The sequence below is a fragment of the Silene latifolia genome, chromosome X, assembly GCF_048544455.1.
Source record: "Silene latifolia isolate original U9 population chromosome X, ASM4854445v1, whole genome shotgun sequence".
NCBI classification, from domain to species: Eukaryota; Viridiplantae; Streptophyta; class Magnoliopsida; order Caryophyllales; family Caryophyllaceae; genus Silene; species Silene latifolia.
This window is the reverse complement of record NC_133537.1, coordinates 293,268,496-293,281,914: the sequence shown is the minus strand read 5'-3', so window position 1 is coordinate 293,281,914 and position 13,419 is coordinate 293,268,496. Positions and strand designations below refer to the sequence as shown.

General features: G+C 40.0%; 1 protein-coding gene across 1 annotated transcript; it reads left to right on the top strand.

The window, feature by feature from the left end:
• The first annotated feature begins 7,906 nt into the window (after positions 1-7,906).
• LOC141620329 (uncharacterized) lies at positions 7,907-8,770 on the top strand. The gene is made up of 2 exons (XM_074437232.1): positions 7,907-8,027; positions 8,169-8,770. Exons 1-2 carry the CDS (start codon positions 7,907-7,909, stop codon positions 8,768-8,770), a joined length of 723 nt encoding a protein of 240 aa, XP_074293333.1.
• The last annotated feature ends 4,649 nt before the right edge of the window (positions 8,771-13,419 follow it).

Here is a 13,419-nt window from a genome sequence, read left to right as displayed (position 1 = left end):
TTGCAGAATCATCCCAAGCAGCAATTTTCTTGTGATCCAAGGAGTAGAACCATTGCTTAGGAATAGTATCAAGAGATGAAGGAAATATCCTTAGGAACATCTCTGGCTTGATTCCTTTGATAGACATATAACCTTTGAAGGCACGAATATGGTTCAACGGGTTTTCGTGCCACTTAAACTTTGGGATGTCAGTCATGTTGAAGTTAGTTGGCAGTTGAGTATTTACTGCCTCATATTTACGGTTGTTTTCCATGTAGATGTCATCTCCCTTGGGGTACATTAGTTGTTCCTCCAAATATTGGGAGTCGTTTTTCAGCTTCATTAGGACCTGGTGGAAGATTGACTTCTAGTTGTCCAACAAAGGGTGGAAGATTATCGTGTATGACCATGTCGGGAATGGCATCCTCTACAGGAGGAAGTCTAGCTTCCACAGCTACAATGTGGCCTTCGATGGCGTTGAGGCGAGCATAAGCTTTGTCTTGGCTTGTCTGGAGACGAATGAGCACAGCTAAGATTTGATCATTGTCATTTACGGACGGTTGGGGTTGACCATTAATGCTTTCGTGACTAGTTCCCACCATTTTGGAACTGAGGATAAGAGATCGACGACGGATCAAAACAAGATCGTCCATTTTTAGCACACTTACTCAAAAAGAGACTTGACTCGTGAAGTGGGCGTGTGCCACTGTGTCAAGTGAGGTTTGAAGATGACGAATTCTGAAATGTTTATCCTAGACAACTGTTGTGTAGTTGTAGGAGTGCTGACTCGAAGTGAGGTTTGAAATGGGTTTGAGGCCCGAATTTTGACTCGACATTTGGACAGAGTTTCGGCTTATTTTGCGCTTATTTTAGGCCATGTTTGAAAATATTTAAATTTTGAAAAGGGTTTTATTTTACAAAATTTCGTCATGGTTTTGTTTACAAAATGGTGATCACGTATATGATACAAGCATATATATGGGCATTATAACGGTATGCTGAGTGCATTTAAAGGGTTTTGGCTTAAGAGGTGGGTTGCCATACCAAACAATCAAATCCTGGTCTGTGGACAGGTCCGTGCCAAACATGAGTAAGGTCGGTTCCTAGTCCATTCCCTCGAGTAGTGAAAACTCTTGATACAAACATGAGTATGTACCACGGTATGGTTGACGTCAATCGTTATCCATCTTTAGGCCAAGATAGGAATTTGGACCGTCCAGACAGGACGATTGGTCGAATGGGTTGGGTTAAGCCTAGGAAGGCCGAATGAAACGACTTAAGAAGGTCCAATAATGAAAACCGACAACTGTCTCGTATAAACTATTCCCTAACCTTGTTCAAGTTTCACCCTGGGTAACACGTAAGTGTATCATCCCCAGCGGAGTCGCCAAACTGTGGACACGGGCCACCCGCGCGTTGGTTTCGGCGTGGCGACACTTCTCCCACGGAACCTTGGTTTGCCAAAGCACGTCATGGGTCGTTACCGATTGGTGAGGCATTAAAACCGGTGAAAGGTTGAATAAGCCTGCATTTGTGGAGTCGCAACCAATTTATTGTGGAAAAATTGGAAACCGTTCGAATCCCTAGTGCCATGTCAAGACACAAAGTAATGACATGAACACTAAGAACTCGTTACCCTTAGCATACTATGTCTAGAATGACTCTCGAAGATGCCAATGGACATGGATGTCCAGAGATAACTGGAGTATGGGGTGAGGGTACGTATTAGGAAGCTCTTTAATTCAAACACCTAATCCCGCCTGCCTCGATAGGCCTCTACTAATGATCAGGGAAATTTTTCATATTTGATATGTCGTCGATGTAATGCATGCAATGCGATAAACAACGTTTTAATCCTAGTATGAGAAATTAGACTATGTCGGTTAACACGTATTTTAGCAAACAATTTGGGTCGAAGTGGATGTTAAATTAATTACATGTGACTGCCATACAATTAAATCATACATAATAATAATTACGATAAACAAAACACAATAATTAAAATTACAATAATTACAAGGTTTATTTGATCTACGTCAAAAGCATGCTCAAAGACGGGATTTCAAAGAAGAGAATAAAAGAAAAAAAGAGGATTAGAATTAAAGTGTGAAAATACGTCAGATTAGGAGCGATAATACGATTAATAGTCGATTATATACGTAATTAGGAGCTACGTCAGAGCGAGAAAGAGTTCAGGGACAGAAGCCAACCCAGAACAGGCGCAGCACCTGCTGCGTCCCATGTAAGAGGCGCAGCACTTCCTGCGTCTGTTCTTGAGTTGGGCTCTGGCTGTGAAGTCAGAACCGCGGATTGTTATCGTTCATTGGTAAATTTAAGGTCGATTATTGATATTAATACTCGAGTGGAAGTGATTTAACCGGTTATATACATTTGGAACTGTCATAAAAGGAATTAAAGATGAGAATTTACAGCAATTTACATGATTACGATGAATTCGTGTCGGAAATACAAAAGAATAAAACTTTGAACTTGAAAGCGCAATTGAATTTGTAAAACTGAAATCAAATAAAGAAAACTATGTACAAAAGACGAATTCCAGAGAATCGATATGAGAAAATCGAACCTCTAAAATCCGGGTTTGAAATTGATCACGAAAATCCGCAAATATTGAATTATAAGAGATTTGTGTCGAATTATTCGTTATAGTTTAGAAAGGATTAATAAAACATGATTTATGTACTGAAACGAACAAAAGAAACGAAAGAAATAAGAGAAATAGAAAACTGCAGAAGGTCGAGGAAGAAGAAGAAGAGCAGGAGCAGCGGAAGCCTCTGGAAGAGGCGCAACAGATGCTGCGACCCTTTGAAGAGGCGCGGCTGCTGCTACGTTTCTTCTTGACTTCAGACCTCCGTTGTTTAATGAAAACGGTTTTAAAAGATGGTTTTTAAGACGGTTTTGAACGTGCTCTTGATATAGACCTTACATTAATTGATACGGAATAAAAGTACAATAAGTAAAATAGGATTTACACCCTCAGACTTACATGTTTGACGAAACGAGATTGACTAAGTTAACGTTTAGTGATTGCTCGACTCGAATATGCGAATATGAAAGTGCCCTTGTTAAAGGATTTAAAAGATTGATTAGATTGATTAAGTGGAGTTTGTCAAATTGGTCGGTCTATGCTACGTGACTGGGACTCAGAATGATCTAAGCTTACGTGGTCGATTGATCAAGCACGTAGGCGTCGAAAGCAAAAGCGTAGTCTAAAATCCAAAGAGAGAGAAAGAAGGGGCGGAACACTTGCGTGCTAAATATGGAGGCCGAAGGCCTCTATTTATACTAAACACACGGAGGAGTTTAGGAATGACACGGATGCAGAAATAAATCACAACAATATTCTGGAAAGCGTGGAAAAAGGCCTAGGGAAGCGGCGCAGCAGCCACTGCGACCCTTGGAAGAGGCGCAGCACCTGCTGCGTCATTTCCCCAGAGGTTTCCTCCTCAGCAAGAAAGATTTCCGCGTTTTTTATGGAATTTCGGTAGATATGTACTTCCCTATTCCGTGAAACACAATATACGGAAGATATTTCCTTAAAAATATTAAATTTAATTAGGAATAAATATCCAGAGAATTCTAGAACATTCCGGAACATTCCGACTCGGCATTTAAACGGTTTTTAGAAAATGAAGTCGTTTTTGACCCGGACTCCAAGTATCGGCGCGTAGATGACGACCATGAGGTTGACTCGAGTGTTTGAGCTATCACATGTCGATGAACTTACGAACTGTCATAAAATCATTCCGCGTATTAAACATGCGGCCCAATCATCACTAGGTGGTTGGCGGGAGGTGCAGAAATGAGGTACTACAGGGATGGTTATGGGTGGTGTGTGTTTCTTTCTGTTGTTGTTTGTGTCAGTTTTAGGGAGGATTAGGGCGAGTTTGTGTGGGCTGTAGGGTACTGTTTGGCTAGTGGTTAGAGGTTGTCGGGGTGCGTCGCGGTGCGGGCTAGTGATGGATATGTCGAGTGGTGTCGGTGGTGGCTGGTGGTGTCGGATATTGGCGGGTTTAGGAGGGGTGTTGAACACGGGTGTAAACCGTGTATATGGGTGTTAAGGATTGGTGTTTTAATGGGTTAATGGGTGTTTGGGATTAATTATAGAAGCGGACATAATAATTTACACGGGAAAATAATTAATATAATTAAATTTTTTTGGTGGAAATGTAAGTAATATTAATAAGCAAGCCTATAAAAGGCCACAAATCACCAATTACAACCATTCCTTGTTTCCTACTCTGCCCTAGATAGAGCAAAGAATTCAGAGCTGATCATTACACCATTACATCAACACTATCAGAAAATAAATTCATCAAATCCCCTACATTAATTCATGCTGTTTACACCAATCAAGATCCTCCCTGTTAAGTGTGCCAGTATCAAGACCCAGGAGTCTGAATCTGCATTCAGTTTTCACCTTTGATATGAGAGTAGCAGGACAAAAGACATACCCCTCATGCCTGTAAGTATTCCTAGCATACCAGACATTACAGTGGACAGCAGCAACCAGAGAACTGATCACAAGCCTGATAAACCTCGTAAATTTCTTCATTTTCAAATATAATTAAATTATAATTGATTAAATATAATAATTAATTGATAATTAATAATTAAATTATAAATATTGTATTTAAGTGACGGATTTGAAGTGGAGTACTTTTGATTATTTTTTTGGACTGCTTTATTGGATTATTGCTGCTGACGTAGGTTATCTACTCAACTTGAATGTGTATTTGTGTAATTTATCAGTGGAATATTGATTGGAATTGGATGTTGGTTGCTGGATGATTATTGTTATTGTTTAACCGTTGATTTATTATTATCCATGTTGCATATTTGTGTTGTTGTTGTTTGAAGACCCGGACCAGGGGTGGCGGGTGATATTTGAAGAACCAGACCAGGGGTGGCGGTATATAAAAGAGTGTCTCGGAGTTTGTTATTATTTGTGCAAACCGGACCAGGGGGCGGCGGTATATAAAAGGGTGTCTCGGAGTTTGTTATTATTTATATGGGTGTCTCGGAGTATATATATGGGTGTCTCGGAGGATGTGTGAATGTTGGAATTGTGAATGGGATTGAGCATTTGCATATATTATTTGTCTTATTGTTATATTATTCTGGTTGTTTAGATATTCCTACTCAACCGTTGGGTTGACCGTGTATTCGTTAAACACCTGTGATGAACCAATAATTGGGGAGCAGATTGATTTTAGGTAATAAAGTTGGCTTAGAAGGGGAGCTGAAGGGTGAGAGGCTATGGCATTTACTTAGCTGTCTAGATCACCTAGAATGGACAAACACTATTTAATAATCGTATTATTTAGTTTCCGCTGCAGTTGTATTTTAATTTATTATAATTATTTATTTTGGATCATGTAATAAGGCCATTTAAACGTTATATTTATTTAAAGTAATGCGGTTTTGTTTATCTTTGTAATCACTACCTCAGGCAACTGAGATGGTAACTCTTTCATTTATCTAGGAATGCCTAGTAAAGGCTCTTAAATAAATGGGGGTGTTACAAAGTGGTATCAGAGCCAGGTTCCTCAGGCCTAAAACAAATGAACTCAATGAATTTAGGATGTGTCTAATGAAATGAACCCGGTTACAAACTGTTAGGAGCCCCCTTAAGGCTTGGGATGAGAAATAGGGGCCCCCTCATACCAAACTTCTGGCCCTTCCAGTTTTGAACCGGTCACCTTGAGAGAAATTGAACGAGTGGGGTAATTAGAAACTATTTTCTGTCTTAAGGGTCAATTGTTTGTCTTAAGATAGAAAAATTTCTAACCTTGTTGCAGGACGCGGATTGAGGTAAGTAATATGTAACGGTAATTTCGCCTAAGGCCGTGTAATATGTAATGATTATTGGGAATTATTTTTGTGAAATTGGATGATAATATGCATCAAGTGGTGAATTGGATTATTTGGAGGAATTTATATATATTGGTTTGAATTAGTTAATGGAATGGATTACTAGCTTATATGAATGGATGTTATATGAATTAGAAATATTATGTCTAATGATATACGGTTATTTAATCCTTAAACCATGAGTAGTTGTAGTAATTTAACGATAAAAGCGACAAAAATTTTTTGTTTGATGGGCTATGTGGGACGGCTAAGCCGTGGTGGTTGTTGCGGCTTTTGGGTCGTGACTCACGTGGTTGATTGGTCTTAGGCCAGTCCAGTCAACCACATGTTGTTTTGTTTGCAGGTATAATATTTAAAAGCCTTATGCCTAAATTCCTAAGCAAAACCCGATCCAATCTGACCCATTGCCATCCCTAGTCCCACATTGGGAAAATAAGGAGCTTGTGATATGTTTATAAAGGATTCCACCCACCACTTAGTAACAAGACCTTGTGCTTTTTGGCTTAAGTGAGGACAAATAATGGCCCAAAGGTACACATCTCATCTTATTGGGGTTGTGTTACGACGGTGCCGGGTCGAATTGTTATAAATGGTATCAGAGCAACCCTGCGACCGTGTAGTGAGCCTGTGATCAGGAGTACTTGGGTCACCCACCTAGCGGGGGAGGATTCTAGGCTTGGCTGCAGTCAGCCTCCGGGCACAACGAGGACGTTGTGTTATTTAAGTGGGGGAGATTTTAACACCCTAAGAGTTTGAGAGGAAAAGTTATCCCACATTGGGAAAATAAGGAGCTTGTGATATGTTTATAAAGGATTCCACCCACCACTTAGTAACAAGGCCTTGTGCTTTTGGGCTTAAGTGAGGACAAATAATGGGCCAAAGGTACACATCTCATCTTATTGAGGTTGTTACGACGGTGGCGGGTTGGATTGTTATATTCATTTTCTTTTATATCAGAACCATGCCTCCAAATATAGCTACATCTACACCTACACTTACTTCTATGTCTCAAGAGGAGGTTGATCATTTGATTGCTATGAATGAGGCCTTGACAGCTGCGTTGAAAGCAAGGAGGTCAGTGCAGGATTCAGCTAAAGTGAGCGCTTCTATTGCGAGGCACAACCCGACGAAGTATGATGGACTGGGAGAACCTTCTTTACTGGGAGTTTTGCACAGAGAATTTAATAATCTATTTGAGCTATTGAAGTGTCCTGCAGAGATGCAAGTGGATCAGGCTGCTTATTATCTGAGAGGGAAATCTGGTATATGGTGGACTCGTAGCAAAGAGGTTGTGAGAGAAGCTGCAACAAATAATGGAAGTGATTATGTGAAGTGGTCTAGATTCAAGAAGGTTATGAAAGTTTTGTTCGTTCCACAGCATATTAGAAGCAGAATAAGGGTAGAATTTGAGTCTTTCAAGATGACAGATAAGATGACAGTGGAGAACTACTACAACAGGTTCATGGAGCTATCAGATTATGTGGATGATGAGATGTTGTCACTTAGATTCGAGAAGGGGTTGACCACAACTATCAAGAAGAGGCTGGCATCTAGTCAGCCAAGTAATATGGATGATGTATATCAAAGAGCTGGGCACGCTGAGAGAATTGCAGATATGCTTAAGGAGGAGAAGAAAGAAAAGGGTGAGAAAAGAAAGACTGGGGCTGCAAGTGAGAGTGCTGGGAATAAGAAGCAGAATGTAAATCAATACTGATCCTTTTTCTCGAATAACGGGCAGAGCGGAAGTGTGGGCCGTGGAGGCTTCGATCGAGTCGGGACAATGGGCAATAGTGGTGTCACGTGTTTCAGGTGTGGAAGAGTGGGTCATAAGATTTCTAATTGCAGAGCTAATGTGGGAGGCCAGGGAAAGGGATTTGTTAATGGGAACCAGAGTGGAGGATATCGTACTCCTGTGCAGAACTATGGGAATTATAATCAGAGATCTTGAGGTGGAAATTATCAGAGGAGCAACAACAACAACTATTCTAATCAAAATCGCTTCTACAATAATCAATGTAATAATTTTCAGAAGATAATGAACGGTGGAAATCAGCAGAATGGGTCAGCATCAGCTAGCCAGAGTGGATCTAAGAGTAGTGGCAAATTATTTAAGATGGGAAAGGACGCTCTTGAGGAGGATGCTCGTGTTGTCACGGGTACCTTTCTTGTTAATTCTGAGCCTACCTTTGTTTTATTTGATTTGGGAGCTACCCACTCTTTTATTTCAAGTGAGCATGCTAGGACTTTAAAATTAGAAGTTTTTGATGAGATAAAAGACCTAGTTGACATACCTTCAGGGGATTCCATACCTTGTAGCCGTGTGTATAGAGATGTGTCGGTTAAAATTGGGGAAGCTATCTTTTTGACCAACTTAATTGAATTTCCTTTGGGTGGTTTTGAGGTGATCTTAGGGATGGATTGGTTGGGTAAATATAAAGCCTTTATAGATTGTCATCAAAAGAAGGTCACCTTGAGTGGACCTGAGGGAATAGAAGTGTCTTATAAGGGATTTGTAGTTAAACCAAAAATAAAACTTATCTCAACAGTCACCTTAAAATCTTGTTTGCGGAAGGGAGGTCAGTTGATCTTGTGTCACGTGAGGGACACGCGGGGAGAAGTGCCAGGGGCGGCATCTATACCCATTATGCAAGACTTTCAGGATGTGTTTCCAGACGACATTCCGGGGTTGCCACCTCAAAGGGATATTGATTTTGGCGTTGACTTAAAACCTGGGGCGGTACCAATTTCTAAAGCACCTTATAGGATGGGACCTAAGGAGTTGGAGGAGCTTAAAAAGCAGTTGGAGGAGTTGTTGGATAAGGGTTATGTGAGGCCGAGTGTATCACCTCGGGGATCACTTGTGTTATTTGTTAAGAAGAAAGATAGAAGCATGAGGTAGTGTATTGATTATAGGGAGCTCAATAATGTGACCATAAAGAATCGTTACCCTTTATCTCGAATTGATGATTTATTTGACCAGTTGAGTGGGGCTGGGATAGTTTCTAAGATTTATTTGAGGTCGGGATACCATCAGTTGAGAATTAAAGATGACTCATAATTATTTGCATATTTACGCCTCCCCTTAATTACTTTTGATACGGTTTTCGTGCTAGTTTATATTAATTACATGCCTTTTATGTTAGAATGTTGTTACTTCCGCTATTTGATGTTTAATGCAGGAATGATGCATTTGAGGAGCAAAGGAATGAAATGGGCATCGCGGAGTAGGCATGGAGGAATACATTAAGCATGGCACAGGAATCTAGAAGAATAAAGGAAAAGAAATAAAGAAGACAACACGAAGAAAGTGGACAGAAACAGGTGCCTCGATCGAGTACAAGGAGGATCGATCGATGAACCAACTTAATTAATTAAAATATGCAATGTCGAGAGTTGGGGTTTCTGAAAATTGGTGCCTCCATCGAGTGCACATAGGCTCGATCGAGGAACCACTAGTTTCCAGAGTTTTTCCGCAATTTCCTTAAGTCGGCTATGTTTTACTATAAATACCCAATTCGTACCCTGAGTTTATTTACGTCTTATTTTACCTAGTTACGCATAGCTTCTTGATACGTGCATTTTATATAGTCTTTTTAGCCTATTTTATGCACGTATTTCTATGCTTCTATCGTGGTTTTATGCTACGAAATGCCCCGTATATGCTACTTTGGTGTATTTTGTCTTAATTGCAGGAATGGACCATAAAGTAATGAAATCAGGCCATTTGCCGTCCGTTTTGCATGCATTTGGAGGAAGAGTAGATTTGGAGCAGGAATTATAGCTGTCTTGGGATGCGTGAAGCTGTTTCGGGAGCTAAAAGGACAAGTCAAAGTCAAACTAACATGAATTATGAGCTGCTGAAGTCAAGATTCACTCGATCGAGTGCCTTTCTAGTCGATCGAGTGGTTTTAGGATGAAAAATCAGTCGATCGAGCACGTAAACTAGTCGATCGACCAGTTCTTTTTATGCCTTTACTCGATCGAGTGATTTTCTAGGTCGATCGAGCAGTTTCTGGCTAGGTTTGCTCGATCGAGTGGTTTTATTCCACTCGATCGAGTGGATTTTGCTACGGGCTGGGCTTTTTGCTTTATTTCCGTCAATTAGGTTTAGCTAATCTTATTTTCTTATAAATAGGAAGCTGAGGACGACATTTGTACTCTCTCTCTCTCTTCGGAGGTTCTTTTCTTCTGTACACTGCTACTGTTACTTTGTTCTTAATTTCCGGATCAATAATTCAGTATTAATTCTTTCCCTTTCTTTTCTTCTTTAATTATTGTTTATGTTTATTGTTATTTCTTTATTTCTCTTTCTTACTATAATTATGTCTAGCTAATTCCTTAGTATGTTAGGATTAGAGAAGCCGTGGTAGCAACATGTTATAATTGACTTGAATAGATTAGCCTTGCGATAAGAATTGTATTAGGCAATATAATTGTTATTAGGTTGAATGTATGCATGCAGGAGACCAATTTATAAAAGTAGTTAACCCCGACCTGGATCGAAAGATTGGAAGGGAAGGCTTGCTTAATTACAATAGGTAATACCTAATTAGGGCGAAAGCTAAGTTAGGAGACCCTAGGGCGGTTTAAGGACCGAAAGGTGACGACCATAGCTCTTCTTATCAATAGTCTAATCGCCTCAGTACACCCGATAGTACAGCTGCCACGGTAGACCGACTCCTAGCATATTCCCTTCTCTTATTGTTAATTTCTTGCTTTCCTTTCCCTCTTGCTTAGTCTCTTTAGTTTAATATAAGTAATCAAAACCCCCAACTTGTGACATTAGACAGATAGAATAGACAAGTGGATAGGACACCGCCTCCCTGTGGAGATCGACCCTACTTATCGCTAGCTTCTGTTAGTTATACTTAGGTATTTATTTTTGGTATGAAACGACAGTATCAAATTTTGGCGCCGTTGCCGGGGAGGCAATCTATTTATTTATTTGTTTAATTTTATCTGTCTTTAGCCTCAGGGGGATTTTTTTTTTCCTTGAGGCCGTTCTAATCTTTTATTTAGTGCTGTTTTGATAGGCCTTACAGGTACTACCTAGACAGTTCTAGGTGAAAGATCGTCAAAGGGAAGGCTTGAGTACCTTTTACCCATCACCAATGTCCCATTATATGGCACAAACAGGTGATTTATCATGGAGATGTGGTGTCTTTGTGGGCACGATGCGCTTTTTGTTTGGCAGATAATGATGAAGTTTACGTGTTCAAGCAGCGCAGTCGAGCTAGTCAAGCAGCTGTAGTTGTGCCGCAACAACCACCCTATCAATGGCCACCGCAACAAGTTCCTCCTGATATACAAGAAGAAGAAATTGCGGAGCTGAAATCTTTAGTGGAGACACTTGCATCTCAAATGCAGGTGAGGCAAGAATATGATAGAAAATACTTCTCGCGAGTTGATAAGTTCGAGTCTGTAGTTGCTCAGTTAGCAGCTGAGATGGAGATAGAAGAGATCGCGGAGCTGACATATTCAGTGGTAACGCTTGTTTCACAAATGCAAGAGAGCAATAAAAATATGGACGCTCGATTCCTTAAGCTCGAAACTGACATTGCTCAGTTAGTAGCTGAGATGCAAGAAGAAGAGGTATACCTTGCTGAGAGCGGTTTTTCCCCTGAGGAAACCGTATTACCCAATGCTGAGGATGACCTCTATGACTCGGATGACGAGTTTCTATCATATTTCAATGCCTCACGCGAAGATTTCAGCCAGACAGAGGAATCACTCGATCGAGTGACTAATATTGGTCGATCGAGTGACTTGCCAGAAGAAAGTGCTCGATCGAGTGATATTTCCACTCGATCGAGTGGAAATCGAGGAAATCGCTCGATCGATCGACAATTCTACTCGATCGAGTAGTCTGGCCATTGGGAGCTTTGATTCGTCATTTGGGTTTGATTTAGATGACGATTTTGACGATGATAACGGTTACGGTGAATCCCCCTTATTCAAAGACGAGTTAGATGCACTCGAGGCTGCGATTTACGGGATGAAATCTACTGAGGAGGGTGACAAGGAGGCTGAGTCGGTAATTACTCCTAGCGCGGATGAGGTAATAAATTCTTTTATCTATGATGCCGTCATTGAGAGCGATCAACCTGAGGTAGTGAACGATAATTTAATTATTGTTTGTTTAAATAGTAAATTGCCTCGTTTGACTTATGCTTTGCATTCTAATGCTTTACCCCTTCCTAGTACGTCGTACGATTTAACGATTTTTCACCGTCCTTATCATTATAAATTTGTTAATCTGAAATGGAGCCCCACTTTATCGTCTATTGCTCCCGCGCTCCTATATTTTGTGGATAAATTTAGGAGCGCCCATAGGAAATTTGTTCGACTTAAACGGCTTTATATTTCAATTTCCTATTCTGCTATTCCACTATGGTGCTACTTATGCTTTTGTGTAGCACATGCGCAGATTTATGATTTAATGCTGCGCGCTTTGAGCTGTTTTGATTGTGACTAATTAGAGAAGCTTGAAGAAAAGAAGGTCGAGCTGGGACCTTACTGAAGCTAGCGCTACCCGGGAGGCAACCCAGAGATTTATTTTATTTTTCTATTTCATTTTAGTTGTAATAAATGGTTTTTATACCATAGACTTTATCAGTATGCGTGTTTTTATTGCGTCTTTGCAGGAATTCTACTCGATCCTTAAGCTGCAGAAAGACGAGTTACTCGTTCGAGTAACTTTCTACTCGATCGAGTACTTTTTTTCAAAAAAAAAAAAAAAAAAAATAATTTTTACTCGATCGACCACTATAATTACTCGATCGACCACTTTTCCTCTCGATCGAGCTGTTTTGGACGCCCATTGCTTGACTTCGCTTCTTGTGACGATATTTCGGAGCTATTAGTGACCTCCCATGTTCATGGTCGGTTTGGGGAGGTCCCTTTATTTGTGTATCTTGTGAGTTTTTCCGTATTTCCTCTCTTTCTCTTTCAGTTTGCATTTCCTTTCCATGTTTTGGTACAATGAGGGCATTGTACGGTTTGGTTTGGGGAGGTTATGCATCCATATCTGTGTCTGCATATTGTTTTTAACGCATTTCTGTTATCACGTTTTATTTATGTTTGCATTGTTGTTTATTTTTGTTTAAATGCATAAAATTCCCTAAAAAAAGTAGAAAAATTCAAAAAAATTCATGTTTATTTTTGCATATAGGTTGAGTCGGAACGGTAGATTTCAATGATGAAATTGCACTATACCTGTCTTTTTGCTTAAGCCTTGCATTAGACTGTTATCTTTTAGCTTTGTCTTTTGTATATCTACGAGTTAATGTTTAAATTTAGCTGAACGAATAGACTTGACCTGAAATTTTGGCAACCTACTTATAATTTCTATGATTTAGAGCCTTATAAACTGGTGTCATTTGTGACCAGTTTCATGTAGGATTGTGAGTAGTTACTCCTTGCATAGCATGTTCATCAATTTGCACGTATATGAAATTCAATTGCTCTTTACCTTCATACATTCGGGTTAGTGGTTGGTGTCACATGCAGGGAGGTGCTTACAATTTCCCTTTCTTTCATTTTTACCCA